General features: G+C 39.6%; 1 protein-coding gene across 2 annotated transcripts; it reads right to left on the reverse strand.

Moving 5' to 3' along the window:
• Positions 1-323: 323 nt before the first annotated feature.
• gdap1 (ganglioside induced differentiation associated protein 1) lies at positions 324-15,781 on the reverse strand. Of its 2 annotated transcripts, none has more exons than XM_048596400.1 (6): positions 15,669-15,781; positions 10,214-10,308; positions 9,607-9,780; positions 6,911-7,005; positions 5,837-5,951; positions 324-1,303 (listed from the first exon to the last, which is right to left on the reverse strand). In XM_048596400.1, the coding sequence occupies exons 3-6, from the start codon at positions 9,761-9,763 to the stop codon at positions 960-962; spliced, it is 711 nt and encodes a 236-aa protein (XP_048452357.1). In that variant the 5' UTR covers positions 9,764-9,780; positions 10,214-10,308; positions 15,669-15,781; the 3' UTR covers positions 324-959. The 2 variants fall into 2 exon arrangements, with proteins under 2 accessions (XP_048452357.1, XP_048452356.1); XM_048596399.1 differs by having other exon boundaries at positions 324-1,306.
• Between the last annotated feature and the right edge of the window lie 3,574 nt (positions 15,782-19,355).

Genomic DNA, 19,355 nt, shown 5'->3' on the forward strand with positions numbered 1-19,355 from the left:
TATTTTACCTGAAGCTGGTTGCAGAAAGCCCACCTGGCCTTAAATGAAGTGGGACCCTTAAGGAGCCAATTACACCCTTTTTTCCACCTCTGATGTTATACCAGTGACAAACAGGCAATAATATAGAGAATCCATCCCCAAATTCTAAGGACCAACTAACACAAGAGGGAGCTTACTAAATAGTGATGCAGATAATGTTATCCAGCTCGAAGTTGCACCTAGTTTCTGTTTAATTTTCTCCTGACATGACTGGCACAATATCTAACTCATCTTCTAGTAAGTCATTTTAAAGTCAGTCAAGGATCTCCAGATTACGAAATAGGTAAATTGTTTGCTTTATACCTTTATTCAATGACTATTTGATATAGAAACTGTATTCTCAAATTAACTAACAAACAAACAAGAACAAAGAAACTGTAAAAGCAATACAGTGTACACACCCTCGAAAAAGATTATAGAAGGTTAATGTCCACAAAATACATTCAAGGACATAATATCAAAAGCTAGACAGAAAAGAAGCCATGAATAGAATTTGGATACATGCAGGTTGGAGAACAGATTTTTGACTAACTTTTGAATCCAAGTAACTCACACATTTAGTTCCAAGGTGTTTTAAGTGCATTGTAGAATTGTTAATGTGCAGTAACCCATAAATAGTGGAGTTTTGCCAGTTTACAATTTACTACCTGAAATTGGCTACATATACAAGTGAACCTATTTGGAGTTCTATAATAAATAAATTGTGTTGTGTACATGTTCATTTAAGCTTTCCACAAATTACAATCTTACTGTTTGAAAATAAAATAGTGACAGTAAATTTTGTTACTACAGAAAACAAGTTACTGCAATGTCTCTATTCCGTTCTATTTTAACTTGATAACCGCAACAAAGTGCTAGATATCACAGGTCTTCTACAATTTTGTTTACCAAGAGTTTGAGTAAGTTCATACCAACAAAATCTATGAAAGTCTCTTTTTAAGGAATAAGAAGGCTAAATACCCTATTCCTCCCAGCAGACTTACAATAAAACTAGCCCCCAAAAAAGAGGGAGCACGTTTCTTAGCAACCCGAAAAGCAGTAGGCAGTACTGCTGACACTAAAATGTTGTTCACATTCCCCAAAACCTTTCGAAAAGTCCTCTGTTGTAACACACGATCATAATAAGAATCTAAATTTGGCCGTTTTCCATTTCCCCAATATTTTCTGGCAAGTCCAAGAAACTTCAGTCGATGCAACGTCACACTGAGAGATACATCTGCAAGACTGAAGAAGTCACCACAGAGCCATGGCTGAAGTCCTTCATCTGCTTAAAAAAAATACAAAGCAATCAGTATTTCCATTAAAGACTGTATTATGCAAGTTTTATTTTTTTAAAACAATTATTAGAAGACCAAAAAAGCTGCTCCAAAGACAGCAAATCATCACTTTGGTAAAGATCCTCATCGATAAAGCAAAGTTCTGCCAAATTTAGACTTGAATGTTCTTTAAACTAAGTAACCAGACACAATTCTTAGGCGTAGCAGACAACGAAGAAGGGTACCTCAGAATACAACAGGATCTTGATCAGATGGGCCAACAGGTTAAGGAGTGTCAGATGAAGTTTAATTTAGATAATTGTGAGATGCTGCATTTTGGAACTATCAAATCAGGACTGGATATATACACTTCATGGTAAGGCCCTGGGGAGTGTTGCTGAACAGAGAGATCTTGGAGTGCAGGTTCATAGTTCCTGCAAAGTGGAGTCGCAGGTAGATAGGATAGTGAAGGTGGTGTTTGGTATGCCTTTATTGGTCAGTGCATTAAGTATAAGAGTTGAGGGGTCATGTCGTGGGTGTTCAGGCCACTGGTTAGGCCACTTTTGGAATACTGCATTCAATTCTGGTTTCCCTGCTATAGGAAGGATGTTGCGAAACTTGAAAAGATTTACAAGGATGACGCCAGAGTTGGACTGTTTGTGCTATAGGGAGAGGCTGAATAGACTGGGACAATTTTCCCTGGAGCGTTCGAGTCTGAGGGGTGACCTCAGAGGTTTATAAAATCATACGGGATATGGGTAGGATAAAAAGACAAGGTCTTTTCCCCAGGATAGGGGAATCCAAAACTAGAGGGCATAGGTTTAAAGTGAGAGGGGATAGATTTAAAAGGGACCTAAGGGGCAACTTTTTCACACAGAGGGTGGTGCATATATGGAACAAGCTACCAAAGGAAGTGGAGGAGGCTAGTATAATTACAACATTTGAAGAGCATCTGGATCGGTATATGAATAGGAACAGTTTAGAGGGATATGGGCCAAATGGGACCAGATTAAGTTAGGATATTTGGTCAGCATGGACAAGTTGGACTGAAGGGTCTGTTTCCATGCTGTATATCTCTATGATTCTCCCTGACTCTAATTGATAATTTTCTCTCTTTTGGTCAGATGTGCTACTTCCCAAGATCAGATCACCATGTTGAGTTTGAACAGATTATGAGCACTGTTTATGTAATGGTAATATTGACTAAGAGGACAACACATGGTTGAACAAACGTACCAACGGTATTTTCTCTTCCATGCCTTCAAAATGGAGCATTCTAAAGTTAGAGAGTATGAACTAATATAAATTCTCCAGGCAGGAGATGTTAAACTACTTTTGGAAATTACTAAGTCTTGAAGCAAGGGGAAAACCGTTTAAAGAAAGGGAGATAGAAACATAGAAGATAGGAGCAGGAGGCAGTCATTCGGCCCTTTGAGCCTGCTGTGCCATTCTTCATGATCATGGCTAATCATCCAACTCAATAGCCTAATCCTGCTTTCTCCCCATAACCTTTGATCCCATTTGCCCCAAGTGTTGTATCTAGTTGCCTCTTGAATACATTCGATGTTTTGGCATCAACTACTTCCTGTGGTAATGAATTCCACGTTCTCACCACTCTTTGGGCAAAGAAATGTCTCCTCATCTCTGTCCTAAATCATCCCGAATCCTCAGAGTGTGACCTCGGGTTCTGTAAACACCCACCATCGGAAACATCCTCCCTGCATCTTCCCTGTCCAGCCCTGTTAGAATTTTATAAGTCTCTTTGAGATACTCCTCATTCGTCCGAGCTCGAGCGAAAACAATCCCAACCTAGACAATCTCTCCTCATATGTCAAACCCAGCATCTCTGGAATCAGCCTGGTAAACCTTTGCTGCTTTCCCTCAAGAGCAAGAGCATCCTTCCTCAGAAAAGGAGACCAAAATTGCAAACAATATTCCAGGTGTGGCCTCACCAAGGCCCTGTATAACTGCAACAACACATCCCTGCTCCTGTACTCAAAACCTCTCGCAATGAAGGCCAACATACCATTTGCCTTCTTTACCGCCTGCTGCACCTGCATGCTTACCTTCAGTGACTGGTGCACAAGGACACCCAGGCAGCTGCACACTCCCCTCTCCCAATTTACAGCCATTCAGGTAGCAATATGCCTCACATTTATCCAAATTATACTGCATCTGCCATTGATTTGCCCACTCACCCAACCTGTCCAGATCATGCTGAAGAAGCTCTGCATCTTCATCACAGTTCACCCTCCCACCCAATTTGGTATCATCTGCAAACTTTACATTTTGTTTTCTCATCCAAATCATTAATATATATTGTGAATAGCTGGGGTCCCAGCACTGATCCCTGTGGCACCCCACTTGTTACTGCCTGCCAATTTGAAAAGGACTCATTAATTTCTACTTTTTGTTTCCTCTCTGCCAACCAGTTTCCTATCCATCTCAATACACTTCCCCCCCATCCCATGCACTTTAATCTTGCATAGTAATCTCTTGTGTGGGACTTTGTCAAACGCTTTCTGAAAGTCCAAATATACTACATCGACTGGCTCCCCCTTGTCAACTCTACTAGTTACATCGTCATTAGAATTCCAACAGATTTGTCAAGCATGATTTCCCCTTCATAAGTCCATGCTGACTCCGTCTGATCCTGCCACTGCTTTCTAAATGCTCTGCTATAAAATCCTTGACAATGGATTTGAGAATTTTCCTCACTATCGATGTTAAGCTCACCAGTCTGTAATTCCTTGTTTTCTCTCTACCTCCCTTTTTGAAATGGGGTGCTAACAAGACTGGACAGCGGCTCAGTGGTTAGCACTGCTGCCTCACAACATCAGGGACCCAGGTTCGCTTCCACCCTCGGGTGACTGTCTGTGTGGAGTTTGCCCATTCTCACATCTGCGTGGGTCTCCTCCGGGTGCTCTGGTTTCCTCCTACAATCCAAAGATATGCAGGCTAGGTGGACTGGCCATGTTAAATTGCCTGTGGTGTTCAGGGATGTGTAGATTAGGTGGGTTATAGGGGGATGGATCTGGGTGGGATGCCAAGAGGGTCGATGTGGACTTGTTGGGCCAAAGGGACTGTTTCCACACCGTAGGGATTCTATGATTATTCTATGGTAGTTGAAGGAGGAGGTCGATGAGACCTGTAGAGTGGCATTCTTTTATTCCTGAATAGCCTTCTGAAGGTCCCCACTTGCCACCTGCCCTGCCTCGACACCCCCCTCTCTCTCTGGTACCTTCAGAGCCGTCCTTTTCCCCTCAGGCCTACGACACACCTCTATGGGTCTACACTAGGCCTGAACTCCCAAAATCATTCCTGGGAAGGCTGCCACTAGAGCAGAGTTTGGACAGCCCGCCACCTCAAGTCAGGTCAGAGTACAGTCAATGGCCTGCCACACGTCGACTTCTAAACATCTTGAAAAATGCTGAACAGTCTGAAACATTTGCACTATGATTGTTGAGTCTGGAGGAGATTATATTAACCAAAATGTACAGAGAGTAAGCAAATTAATGCTATTTAAATAGAGAAAGACAACAAAAAGCTACAGCACAGCAGGATTTGGGAATCCTTGTGCATATCACAAAAAGTTATCATCCAAGTTCAACAAGTAATAGGGAAGGTAAACAGAATATTGGTTTTAATTGCAAAAGGAATGGAATATAAAAATGGGCAAGCCTTGCTAAAACTTTACAAGGCACCTATTACACCACAGCTAGAAATGCTGTGAACAGTTTTAGGCCACTTATCCAATGACTGATATTTTGGTAATGGAGGTAGTCAAGGTTCACTAGGTTGACCCTAGGAATGGAGAGACTGTTTTCAGGAAAGGTCGCATTGGTTGGGCAGTACTCAATGGAGTTTCGAAGAGCGAAAGGTGACCTTACTGCAATATTCAAGATCCTTAGGAGATTTGACAGGTTAGATGCAGAAAGGTAGTTTCCGCTTATGGGAGAGTCCAGGATCAAATGACAATCTCAGAATAATAGGTCATACATGTAACACAAAGATGAAAAGGAACTTCTTCCTCTCGAGTAGTGAATCTGTGGAATTCCCTAGCACAGTTGGCTGTTGAGGCTAGGTCAAAGTATTTACAAAACCGAAAGATTTTTATTCAGTAAGGGAATCAAACAATTACGGGGAAAAGGCAGAAAAGGAGTTCAGGATTATCAAATCAGCCATGCTCTTACTAAGGTTTTGGAATAGATTTGTAGCTCAGATTTTGGACGTTGTGGCTGGTTGGCTCACCGAACTGGTTCATTGTTGTTCCACAGACATTTCGTTACCCTGCTGGGTAACATCATCAGCGTAGCCTCCGACAATCCGACACTCCGACACAACAGCGCTTCATCGGAGGCTGCACTGATGATGTTACCCAGTAGGATAACAAAGAGTCTGCGGGACACCAACGAACCAGCTCGGCGAGCCAACCAACCACAACATGTTCTTACTGACTGGCTTAGCAGACTCAATGGCCAAGTGGTCTACTTTTGCTCCTTTATCATAGTCTTATGGAAAAGAAATGCTCAAATGCAAACCTGGTGTTTCCTCAATCCTTCGCTGTAGCTCAGTCTCCACTTGATCAAGTACATTTTCCAACTCACGGAATATTTTTTTCAAGTAGGTTACATTATCATGGTCCCGTATCTTCGACTAAAGATAAAATAATCCATTAAAAATTGGGAATGTGATTTATATACCAGAGAAGTTAAAGGGTGAATAATGTTTTGCTTCTTAATATATGCAAGAGATCAGTGGAAACCCTATGGTAAATCTCAGGAAATAATGTGGAACAAATATCACATTTGCGGAAAATACTACATCTGCAAAGTTCCTGCATTCTGGATTTGACCCAAACCCTGCAGACACAGGTCAGTCCAACGACATACAATAAATGCACAAGTAAAATCTTAAATTTCAAAAGATTTTCTGGTGCATTAGGGATGGGGTCCATATTCTGAATGCAGTTATGAGAATAAAACTTCATCACTATTCACATTAAATCATTACCAAAAATGTTACAAGTTAGACTGTATTGACAAAAATTAAAGTAGTAACAGGCTATAAAAGAATAAGGATTTTTGTGGTCTAACTTGGCAAGTCATAAGGCAAAGTAGCCAAACTTGAAGGAAGAGTCATAATGGACTCAAAAGATTATTACGTCAAGGATTTTCTTGTATTTTTGATGACGGATTGAAATTAGAAGACAGCTTTTTTAAAAGCCATGAAATATTGATGAATGACTGTGTAGTTCTTAAAATCTTTTAACCTTTGTTATGGTTCTGGAAATCAAGCCCCATTATTCCCGATGTGCTACGCCAATGATATGTAACATTTAACACTGTTTCTCTGTTCACAAATGCTGCCAGACACGTTGACTAGATCCTACGTTTTGTTTTATATTGGGCATGTAATCTATGATTATACTCAAGGCAAGTTATTTTAAATTCATAATTTCGAAAAAGTTCTCCATGGCACATTTGCTGCCTTGTATTTTCTGAAGTAGAAATCGATTTGATTTCATGTCATGTCACTGTTTTTTGCACATAATTTCACAATTTAGAAATACATTTTAATGAAGTAAAATAAACTTAATAAAGTTTTAGTCTTACCTTAATTTGCTTCTGCTTTGCTAAATATGCTTCACGTAGGTCTGGGTGCTCTTCAGCAAGTTTTTTTAATTCAGACTCAGTGTTTCCAATTTGGCCTGAGTGTAAACGAAAGCGCACGTTAGATTTAAAGTGGCAAACGGGTTGGAATTCAGAAGGGACGGGGATTCAAGTTCAATACTTGAGATTCGGAGTTTCGAAGTCGTAACAACTAATTGTCCAGTGATACTGTATCACTTATTGTAACCTGCAAAATGTGTCTCTTTGATGTCTGCAGAAAGAGTGAGGTGTTTACCAGCATACTAACTTTACTTAGTTTGTTTGGGCTTTAAGACACAGCACAATTGTCCAACTAATTGTTTACGTTGCTGCACACCAAATCAAGAAAAACAGAATACAGCTCTGTCTTAGTATGAGATACAACATCACTGGCAACATCAAATACTGCTGCTCATCTCAAATTTCCCTCAAGAAAGTTGGCAAGCTGTCAAGCTGTCTTCTTGAACTGTCGCAGTCTATCTGGTGCTGATAGACTCTCAACACCCACAGAATCATAGAAAAGTCACAACACAGAAAGAGACCATTCAGCCTATCATATCTATAGTGGCCACCCAAGTACTAGCCCCTCATCCAAAGCCTTGCAGATTCGATCACTTAGTGTGCAAATCCAGGTTCCTTTTAAATGATTTGAGGTTGTTCACCTCAACTGCCAAACTGGGCAGTGAATTCCAGAAACCCACGACCCTCCAAAAAAAATTTTCCTCATGTCCCCTTTATTCCATCTATCAATCATCTTAAGTCTGAAATCCCTAGTAACTGACCTCTCCTCCAGCAGAAACAAGTCTTTCCTGTCCACTTTATCCAAGCCCCCATTATGCTGTACACCTCAAATAAGTCATCTGCCTTTATCCTGTTCTAAGGAAACCAATCCTAGTCTATCGAATCTTTCCTTATATCTGTTTCTCAGCTTGAAAATTGCAATCTTATAAACTTTGTATTCCCATTACAGTAACTAGGCTTTCCTGTAATGTGATGACCAGAACTCTATACAAAGCTCCAGGTATGATTCAAGTATCTTGTTATTCGCTTCCAGCATTACATCCCTGATCTTCTTTTTGATACATCGCCCAATGAAGGCAAGTATTCAATATGCTGTCTTTACCATTTTATCTACCTGCCCTACCACCTTAAAAGGACCTGTGGACATGCACGCCAAGATCAGTCACTTCCTTTACCCTGCTCAATGTACTTACATTTATCGTCTATAACTTACTTTGTTGAACTCTTCAAATGCATAACCTTGCACTTCAAGAATGAATTCCATTTGCCATTTTTCTACTATTCAAACTACTGATATCATCCCAGCCATCCTATTGATTATCAACTACCCAGCCAATTTTGGAGTCATCTGCAAATTTTCTAATCAGGCCTCCCACATTTAAATTTAAAATCATTAATACATACCACAAACAATAAGGGACCCAAAATGAAGCTGTGTGGTCAAGTGGCCATTCTCTGTGCTGTTTCAGATTCTAAAGCTATGCCATTCAGAGTGAAGGCAAATAAGAATATGCATTAAATTGTAGTTACCAAAGAGAAAACACAAACAGTTGGATGTTGTACAAGTTTGTGACAATAGATTATTACAGAATGGATTGGTCAATTTGGGCTGAATGGTCTGTCTTTTATCAGCATCTACAATGGGCAACATTCCAATTGTTTCAAACTGCGAAATATCTGAAGAACTAAACATTTAGAAAGAAATTGATATACTCAGAGCTATATTACTGATGTACTTCATATTTTAACTATACTCTAAAAGGACATTTTATCAAAGCTTTGTAGTTAACTATCCAACAACAACAAACTGGTACATTTTCCATGGCGATACTTCTACCAATCAACATCATCTTCTCATAAAATACAGAATGTTATCTCCCCTTTACATTTTGTTTTTTGCAAATTGTCTTCATGTGTTCAAGACAAAAAAACTTTGACGAAATACATATTTTTTCAATATGTACCAAAAACAGTAAGTACCCTGGGATAATGTGCTTTTGTACCTATATTAAATAGTTATCACACTGCTTTGCAGTATGAAGTAATTCTACTTCTAACACAGCTCATTTTTATATGGTATGTAAATGTGAGTATCACTAAATTAAGCCACATATTTTGAATTTGCAACAATCCTAAATCACTGCTTCTGCAATGTTAGTATACTGTATCACTTATTGTAATCTTCAAAATAGGTCTCTTTGATGTCTGCAGAAAAAGGTGAGGTGTTTACCAGCATACTAACTTTACTTAGCTTGTTTGGGCTTTAAAGACACAGCGCAAAAAAAAGTAGAAGTCACCATAGCCTGAGGACTATAGGGCTACTCTTTCATTAAAGAAAGATGACTGGTGATAAATTAACTGGAGGGCCACCACACCTCAGTTGAGGGGAGAGGTTAAGGGGAGTCCTTCACGGTAACCTCAGCAATTGAGCCCATGCTGTTGGCATCACTCGACATCATAAACCAGCCATTTGCCCAAGTGACCCCACAACAGAATAAACAACAGCAAAATGGGAGTTCCAGAAAATATAATTACAGAAATTTCAAATTGTAAAGTTGGCTGAATTTTCAGTCAACTGAGATCACAATATGAAGAAACAAATTTCAACTAACATAACTCTGTTTGATAATTTTACTTACTGCGAATTCTTGTGGTCGCATATGCAGGAATCATGGAGTCCAAAGTTAACTCTGGGTGAAGGATACAACCATGGGTATAGGCATCTATTGGGAGGGAGTCTAGCAGCTCTCGATAATGCTGTACTCGTGGATAATACAGACTTCCTTCTTCTGGCATCAATTTGGGGATGTTTTCTAGAAGTAAAATACATAAAGGGCATTTTTATCAAAAGCCGTCAAGCTGCTCAGAAAAGTAAACTGATTGCTTTATGTGCAATTTATTTTGTTTTAAATTGGCACTTCACTTCCAAAGAAAATATAGGTAAGATTTTATACATCAAAATACAGTGGTACAAGAATAAACCTTTGTATTTTCTAAATTCCAGTACCAAAATTGTTCACACACTATGCTAATAATAAATAAACCAGCATGAAGTTCCCTTGTTACTACTTAAGAGGCACTAAGCCATTTATTTTGAATATGGCAATATCTCAGTCTGATTTTAATTCTAGATTTATTTTAAAAATGCCTGAGGACTGCATTCTATACCAAGCATATTCTAATTTCCATAAGTAATTTGTTGGACATTGAAACAGAACGCTACAAATGTATCGCAGAACGTGTTACCTCAGAAACCGAAACATTCCAGCTGTGGAGTCTGCTAGGTCTACATATTGTATATTAGTTCAAAATCAGTATGATTTGATGCAACAAATGAATAACTGTAAAGAAAAAGACAAATGTATAAACTCAAGAAATCAATGATTTGTAAATGCTCAACTTAATATGAAAATGGGGAAAATAAATTTTGTCAAACATGAAACAAAATACATAAAATTCTACAAGTTTTTTTTCCCCACAGCAGCACAGATGACCACTCTCAATGATGCTAACGGCTATGCTAAACTGTCCAATTGAGGCAACTGCAATTTATGTTAAAAATATAACTCAAATTCTACACTTCGCATGGATATAACAACTTCCTGTTTAAAAGTGATTAGGTAAATTTTCTTGACAATTTGATGGTTAAAAACCATGTGTATTATAGTGCAGAACTTAGTGTTTAAATGCACGCAGTATATGACAGTGCATTATCTTGATTGATTAGGATCTCAAAGTTCTAAATCTATTCCTAGCCCATTCTGACTAAGTTGACAGTAGGTGCATTACATTTATGGCCTCAATATTCACATACTAAAGAGATAAATGAATAAAAGAAATATCAGTATGATTTGATGTAATAAATGAATAACTGTAAAGAAAAAGACAAATGTATAAATTTGCTCAAGAAATCAATGATTTATAAATGCTCAACTCAATATGAAAATGGGGAAAATTTTCCACTCTTAGGCAGAATTATTTTTGTACATACAAAGGATAAGAAACCAAAAAATGTTTTATTTGGTTCGGTCCCTGTTTTCTGCAATTATGCAAAATACATTATACTGTTTCACAGGTCTCAAAATATCTCCCACATGTTCATAACATCTTCTACAACAGTAATGCAATTGATCATTTCATTCTGAAACCAATATTTTTAGTTTTGGGATTGAAATTACATCTGATAAAAGATGCAATTTAGAATTTGCTGATTCTTCATTTGTTTAATATTTATTGTTGTGTTAACAGGAATGCACACATTCCACAAAACTTAAATTCAGCACTTATCAATTTAATTCAGGAAAGCCATTAAGGATAAAATTAAACATTCACATTATTACAGCAGGGGGCGCTGTACTCTGTATTTGAATCAACTGTTTGCCGATTCTATAAAGCTTCCATAAGACAAGCCATCCACATACAGCTCAACAACATTTACATTCCAGATTCTCACCTATTTACACAAAATAGGTTCTGCAATTTGTGCCTGCTTTTACCAGCTAGATTTATTTTCCAAAAACACCTCTGCTGGTGAAGTTATTAAGTGCTTGAATCAATCACAAACTATTGCGCTAATCAGTCCTGCACAAGGATTAAGGCAGGTTGCCACAATCACCGTAATTTCATGCAGTTCAGATGGGAAAGCCCTCTACCAGAGCTGTGAACTTTTGGATGCATAGAACATGGCAGAAGGAGTAGGTTATTAGGCCCTTCCAGCCTGTTTGACAATGTAATAAGATAATGTCTGAAGTAGCTGTGGTCTTAGCTCCACTTTCCTGCCTACACCCATAACCCATACTCCATTGTTTAATCAAAAATCTAACTCGGTCTCAATTAATTTAAGGATCCAGTTTCCACTACATTGAGGGAGAATTCCACACTAACGATCGTAAGGAGGAACGATATCTTGTAAGGGTCTTCAAATGCAGCTTTTTTGGGGGTAGAGTTAGGAATTTTAAAAAAAGAGAGAATCGTCCTGGTGGGTACGTATTCTCAACCCCCAAATAGTTAACAGTCAATAGAGGAACATTTTTGTAGACAGTTTACTGAGGTGTGTAAAACAATAATAAATTTCAACTTTCCCAACAATAATTGGGATAGTTATGGTTTAAAGGACTTCGAGGAGGCAGACCTCTTGAAATATATTCAGGAGAGCTTTTCATTTCTACACGTAGAAGGTCCAACCAGGGACCTTCTCCAGTGCTGGAGAACAAAGCCAGCAGGTGTTTAAGGTGTCAGTGGGACAGCATTTTAGTAATAACAATCACAACACCCTACAGTTTAAAAGTTTGTTATGGATAAGGAAAAAAAGATGGTCAGCAAAAAATAAAAACGTATTTGGATTGTGGGAAGGTAGATTTTATTAAAATCAGGCAGGATCCGTCTAAAGTAGACCAAGAACAGCTTCCTCTGGGTAAATCCACAGAACAGTCGAGGGTGTTCAAAAAGGAATTGGCAAGAGTACAGACCCAACATGTTTCCTGGAGGGTGAAACATAGGAGCAATAATCCCAGAGAATTCTGGGAACAGACAGGACAAGACAAGAAGAAAAAGAAAAGTTGACAGAAACGAAGGGAGCAAATCAATGGAGCTCCAGGTGGAGTACAGGAAGTGCAGGGGGGCACTTACAAAAACAATTAGGAGGGCAAAGGGAGAGCATGAGAAAACATAAGAGGGTAAGATTAGGGAGAATCCCAAAATTTTCTATAAGTATATCAACAGGGAAAGATTAGGGACCATTAGTGACCAAGGAGGCAATCTGTGCAGGGAGCTGAAGGACATCGGTACAGTGTTAAACTAGTACTTCACTTCTGTCTTCAACTTTAGAGGAGGAGGAGAATGTAGGTACAGAATTCAGGAAAAGGGGCTGAGAGATTCTTGTGCAGTTTGACATAGAGAGGAGGTATTGGAGGTTTTGCTGAGGGTTAAAGTGGAAAAATCCCCCACGTCCAGCGGAGTTCAGTCCTGGCTGCTGTGAGAGATGAGAGGAAATTACAGGGGCTCTGATCCAAATTAATTCCTCTCTGTTCATAGGCACCAGAGGACTGGAGGATAACTAAAAAATAAAAAAGCGTGGATGCTGTAAAATCGAAACAAAAACAGAAATTGCTGCAAAAGCTCAGCAGGTCTGGCAGCATCTGTGAAGAGAAATCAGAGTTAACATTTCAGATCCAGTGACCCTTTCTCAGAACTGATGGTAACCAGGAAAATGTCATTTTTATGCAGAAGATAGGGTGGGAGAGGGAGTAAGGAGAAGATGATAGGTGGGGATAGAGCCCAGACAGAAGAACAGCTGGACAGCCGAAGGAGTGGATAACGATCTGGCTGGGAGAGTAAATAGCTGTTAATGGGGACTGTTAGTGGCTAACAACGGGTTGTGTGTAATAGTAGACAATGTGAGCACAAGGCCTGGTGTGTGGGGGTGGGGCCGGGGCCGGGGCCGGGACGTAGAACAGTTCAAGCCCTAAAAGTTATTGAAATCGATATTGAATCCAGAAAGCTGCAGGGTCCCTAAGCGGAAAATAAGGGGCTGTTCGTCCAGCTTATGCTGAGCTTTGCTGGAGCACTGTAGAAAGCACGAGACAGGATGTGTGTGCAGGACAACTAATGTAGTTTCACTTTTCGAGAAGGGTATAAGGGATAAACAAAGGAATTATAGACAAGTGAGGTTTCATGTCAGTGGTAGGGAAACTACTGAAGGAGAGAATTAATCTTCACATAATCAGCATGACTTTGTCAGAGGGAGATCAAGCCTAACAGATTTGATTGAATTTTTCAAAGTGGTGACCAGGTGTGTAGATGAGGGTATGGCAGTTGATGTAGTTTATTTGGATTTCAGCAACGCCTTTGACAAGATCCAATCGGGAGGCTGAAAGAAGGTTAAAAACTCATGGGATCCAGGGTAACTTGCAAGTTGGATTCAAAATTGACTTAGTGATAGAAGACAGTGGTGAAAGAAGACAGATTATGTGAGAGACCAGTGCCCAATGGCATCCCACAGGGATCTGTGTTAGGTCTCTTATTGTTTGTGGGAGAAAATGTAGATGATAGGTAGTAAGTTTGCAGTTGACACTAAGATTGGCCAGGTCGTTAATCGTGAGGAAGAAGGTCTTAGGTTATAAAAGGATATGGACAGGTTGGTTAGATGAGCAGATCAGTGGAAGATGGAATTTAACCCTAATTATTATGAGGTGAAGCACTTTGGAAGAAGTAACAAGTCAAAGGAGTACTCAATGAATGGCAGGACACGAGGAAGCTCAAAAGAAACAGAAGCAGCTTGGGGTACTTGTCCACAGATCCCTGAAGGTGGCAGGACTGGTTAATAGGGTAGTTAAGACAACATGCGAGACACTTGCCTTTATAAGTTGTGCCATTGATGATAAGAGCAGGGAGGTTATGTTGGAGCTGTTCAGGATTTTGGTTACACCACAGCTGAAGTACTATGTGCAGTTCCAATCATGGTACTATAGGAAGGATGTGATTGCATTGGAGGCAGTGCAGAGGATCTTCACCAGGATGTTGCCTGGGATGGAATTGTTTTGCAATGAAGATAGGCTGGATAAGCTTGGTTTATTTTCTTTAGGACAGAGAAAGCTAAGGGGTACCTGATGAAGGTATGCAAAATTGGAGGGGCATGGACAGGGTTGATAGAAAACAACTGATCCCCTTAGTTGAAGGGTCAATAACAAGGAGGCATAATTTTAAGGAGAAAGGCTTATAAAAGGTTTTTGAGAGGTTTTGAGGAAACCTTTCTTCACCCAGAGGGTGGTGGGAATCTGGAATGCACTTGACGTAGAAAATCTTACAACATACTTGGATGAACATTTGAAATGTCATAATATTCAAGGCTATGGGCCAAATGCTGGAAAGTAAGACGTGTAGCATTAGAATAGATGTTATTTTAAAATCAAGGCAGATGGGCCAAAGGTGCCTCTTCTATATGGTTGGATTCTATGATTCCAAAAATTCTTCATCCTGCAAATGAACCTTCTCTGAACTGCTTCCAAGGCAATTCTATATCTTTTTCAAATAAAATGATTTCAAATAGGGAACAGGAATACCTTTTCACAAACCCATGTTGTCTCTACCTGATCACACCTCATTTTTGTAAGTCTCCTGCTTTAACCTCCTTATTAATTGATTTTAGCACCTTCCTTATGACAAATATTATGCTAACTGGCCTCTTGCTTCCTACTTTCTACTTCACTTTATCCTGGTCACCCACTGTATCTAGAACCAATTCCAGCCATCTAGACTAGTCTTGCCACTCAGATAGGTCAAACTGAGAGTGAGGCTAAGGTTGCACAATTCTATTATCCAGTTCACACCAAAGTCAAGTTCATTACCTGCATGTGCAAAGCTCAGGCAGACATTAGATATGTCTTGATCCTGATGTCTCCGTAATTAAACAACCTGTCAAGACTCACTGTAGGAGCCCTCAAGGCAAACCACATTGACAAGTTAGAAGAGAAAACCAGAGAAGGGGAAAAAGAAATCAGCTAAGAGTGGAGGGGTAGGTACTTGGGCTATATGAATTCACCAAATCTAGCCTTTTATTCATATCATGCTTTAAAAATGACATCTACACTGAAACACAGACATTTAGAAATATAATAGTGTTTTGCTACAGATTTCATTATATGATATGTAATATTGTTATATTATAACAGAAATATAGTGCTTCACTGGAACATGATGTTACCGCCTTCAAAGGTGTTCTCCAAGTAGTCAATGATCTGAGTGGATTCACAGATAATGTTATCGCCATGAATTAACACAGGCACCTCTCCTGCTGGGTTCAAACGCATAAACCAAGGTTCATTGTGCTCACTCAATGGTAGGTTAACGTCATACTCTTCACATTTTAGACCCTTTTCTGCAATAACCAAACGAACCTGAAATGCAGAAAAGAAATATCAACACCATCTCACTTTTTAAATCCTTTCACATTATTTCACATACCTAAAGCAATTTCATTGATTTTGTTATCATATAGATGCGCTTGACTTCTATCTTTATTAACTAGCTTTCATAATGAAAGGAAATATTACATTACTTTTCTGTCTAAAAGCATACATGAGAGCAAGTGTTTTCAAAAGAAAGCATGAAATCCACTTAGAAGTGACATTGACAAAAGCAAAACCATCTTACTCCTGCTGCCACCTACATCTCTATCCTGAAAACCAGGACATAACCTGGCCAACACCTCAGATTAAGTCCAAATATCCAGAGCCATAATTGAGTTTACAGCAAGATTCCTTCCTCCAAGTTATTCTGTTACATTACAAAACATTCTTAGACCACCGCAAATCTCCAACACCTAACTACTGCTTAAAACATGATCCCCGCCTTTACCAATCACGGGCTTACATTGTCTTATATCATTCTATGCAGCATCCCATCTCTACCAACTTGCGATCATTAAGAACTCTACTGTTCGCATCTTCAACTGAACAAAGTCACACATGACAGACATCTCATCCTGACCAAGTTCTACAGCTCTTCAAGCACCAAAACAAAATTTTACGTTCTCACACATCTTAAATCAATCCATAGCACCCGCCCATTCTCAGTTTTTTCCATTTATTCATTCACGGGAGGGTTCTACTAGAAAGACCAGCATTTATTGACCATTTCTTTTTGTACTCAGTGGTCTTCTTTAGACTCGAATCGAATCCCTACAATGTGGAAACAGGCCAATCGGCCCAACAAGTCCACACTCCCTCTCCGAAGAGCATCTCACACAAAATCACTTCCCCCACCCTATCCCTATAACCCTGCATTCGGCTAATCCACCTAACCTACACATCCCTGAATACTATGGGCAATTTAGCATGGCCAATTAACCTGCACATCCTTGGACTGTGGGAAGAAACCCACACAGACGCAGGGAGAACGTGCAAACTCCACACGGTCACCCAAGACTAGAAGACCAGGTCCTTGGTGCTGTTAGGCAGCAGTACTAACTACTGAGCTGCATTTTGTTTAGTGATTGTACTTTTATTCCATTAAGTAGGGAGTTCCACAACTTTAACTCAAAGGCAAGAAAGGAATGTATTTCAGATATAGCATGGGAACTTAGGTGGCTGTATTAGCCCAGGCATCTTGTTCTTATAGATGGTCACAAATTTGGGAGGTGCTGCCATAAGTCTCAGTGAGTTGATGTGGTTAATCTTAAAGATGGTACACAGATGCATTAAACTTTTGACACAGGAGTAAAAGCGTGCTGATCAAGCAGAATCTCATGTTCTTGGAGCTGCATTCATCTAGACCAGTGGAAAATATTCCATCACACTACAGATTTGTGCCTTGTACATGATGGGACGGTTTTGGAGGAAGCTAGGAGATACATTAGCTGCAGAGTTTTCAATCTCTGACCTATCTTACAGCCACAAATCTCTTTGGCTGATCCAATGAAATGTCTGGTCAGTCATGACCCCCTAGGATCTTGATTGTGGAGAACCTGATAGTAATGCCACTGAATTTCAACAGGGATGGTCCGACGCTCTTATTGGAGATGGTAATTACCTAAGCATTCTGTGACATGATTGCCAAATATAAATCCAATTCCGAATGCTGCACAGATCATATTGCATGCAGGCTAGGGGTGAAAAGTAGTGAATGATCATCAATAAGAATTGGTCTTACTATTAAATGTGTTGCAACTATAGTTTAAAACAGATTAGAAAAATGCCAGAAAAGTGGCTTTTTTGGAAAAACATTTGCAATGTTTGAGGATATTATGTAAACCATTGCTACTGTTGATCCCGTAGATTTATCTATAGTTCTTTTCCATCTTTGGTGGATATAAATTAAACTACACAACCAGAACAAAGATATCAGATCTCTTTTCAGAGAACCGAGAACTTTAATCATTTAAACAGGTACTTTTTAAAACAATATTATTTGCATCCGTAATGTAGACATGAACTACTTCAGTTTAAAGAAGTGCAAAATAGATCTGAACACAGTAGTCACCAAACACCTGCACTTCTGACTATATGCTGGAGGTAAGGTCTCTGGTGAAGCAGTTGAAGATGGTTGAGTTTATGGCACTATCTTGAGGAATTCAATGTTCTCAAAGCCTGCACACTATGGGGAGGGGGGAGGGATACAGCGTTTTATTTCCCCCTTCAACTTCATTTTTACTTAATCCCTTCCCTTACCCCCTACACCACCAACCCCTCACTATTTGAGGTTAGCACTGCTCTTAGCAGGCTTTGTATATACATATTCAATTGGCAACATTGATGTTTACCTGATGGTGGAGAAAAAAATATATATTTCCTGAGGAGCTGGACTCTTATGGTACAGTGGTAGTCTCCCCAGTTCTGAGCCAGGAGGCCCAGGTTCAAGTCCCACCTATTCCAGAGGTGTAACATTAGAAAAATATCTATCCTGGGAACTCTTATAACAATGTCCTGGGGCTGGTCTCCAACACTTCTCCCTTGGGTCAGGTATGAATTCAAAGCGTCCCTCATTAATTTTGATTATATTCTGGGTCCTTAATGTCATACCTGGTAAATTGCTGTTTTAATGTAAAGGACAGTGTTTCTCTCCTCACCTCGGGAATTCAGTTCTTTATCTAGGGAGGCAAAGGCCTAGTGATATTAAGGCTGGACTATTAATTCAGAGACACAGGCCACGTTCTGGGGACTAGGTTAGAATCCCACACAGCAAATGGTGGAATTTGAATTCAATAAAAGTCTGGCATTAAGAGTCAAATAATGAGCATGAATTCAGTGTCAACTGTCAGAAAAACATATCTGGTTCACTAATGTAATTAGGGAGGCAATGACCTAGTGGTATTATAGAGTTATAGAGTCAGAGTCATACAGTACAGAAACAGACCCTTCGGTGCAATTAGTCCATGCTGACCAAACTAAACTAATTCCACCTGCCTGCACTCAGCCCATACCCTCTAAACCTCTCCAAGTCACAAACTTATTCAAATGTCTTTTAAACTTTGTAACTTGTACTTGCATCCACTGCTTTCTCTGGCAGGTCATTCCACACATGAACCACTGTGTGTGAAAAATATGCCTCTTGTATCCTTTTTAAATCTTTCTCCTCTCACCTTAAAATATATGTCCTAGTTTGAACTTCCCCCACTCTAAGAAAAGGAACCTTGTCATTCACCTTTTCTATGCCTCTCATGATTCTATAAACCTCTAAGGTCACCCCTCAACTCGCTCCTACATTCCAGGGAAGAAAATCCCAGCTTTTCCAGTCTATTTTTATATCTCAAACCCTTCAATCCTGGCAACATCCTGGTAAAAGAGATAACAAGGTGTAGAGCTGGATGAACACAGCAGGCCAAGCAGCATCAGAGGAGCAAGAAAGCTGACGTTTCGGGCCTGGACCCTTCTTCAGAAAATTTTCTGAAGAA

Source organism: Rhincodon typus, chromosome 4 (genome assembly GCF_021869965.1).
Source record: "Rhincodon typus isolate 14 chromosome 4, sRhiTyp1.1, whole genome shotgun sequence".
Taxonomy (NCBI): Eukaryota; Metazoa; Chordata; class Chondrichthyes; order Orectolobiformes; family Rhincodontidae; genus Rhincodon; species Rhincodon typus.

Excerpts from the sequence above, each read along its gene's own strand:
- gdap1 (XM_048596399.1), bottom strand. The coding sequence starts at position 9,763 with ATGCCAGAAGAAGGAAGTCTGTATTATCCACGAGTACAGCATTATCGA. Across the intron at positions 7,006-9,606 it reads TGCGACCACAAGAATTCGCA|GCCAAATTGGAAACACTGAG; the intron begins GTAAGTAAAATT and ends GTTTACACTCAG. Across the intron at positions 1,307-5,836 it reads AAGGATTGAGGAAACACCAG|CAGATGAAGGACTTCAGCCA; the intron begins GTTTGCATTTGA and ends ATTTTTTTTAAG.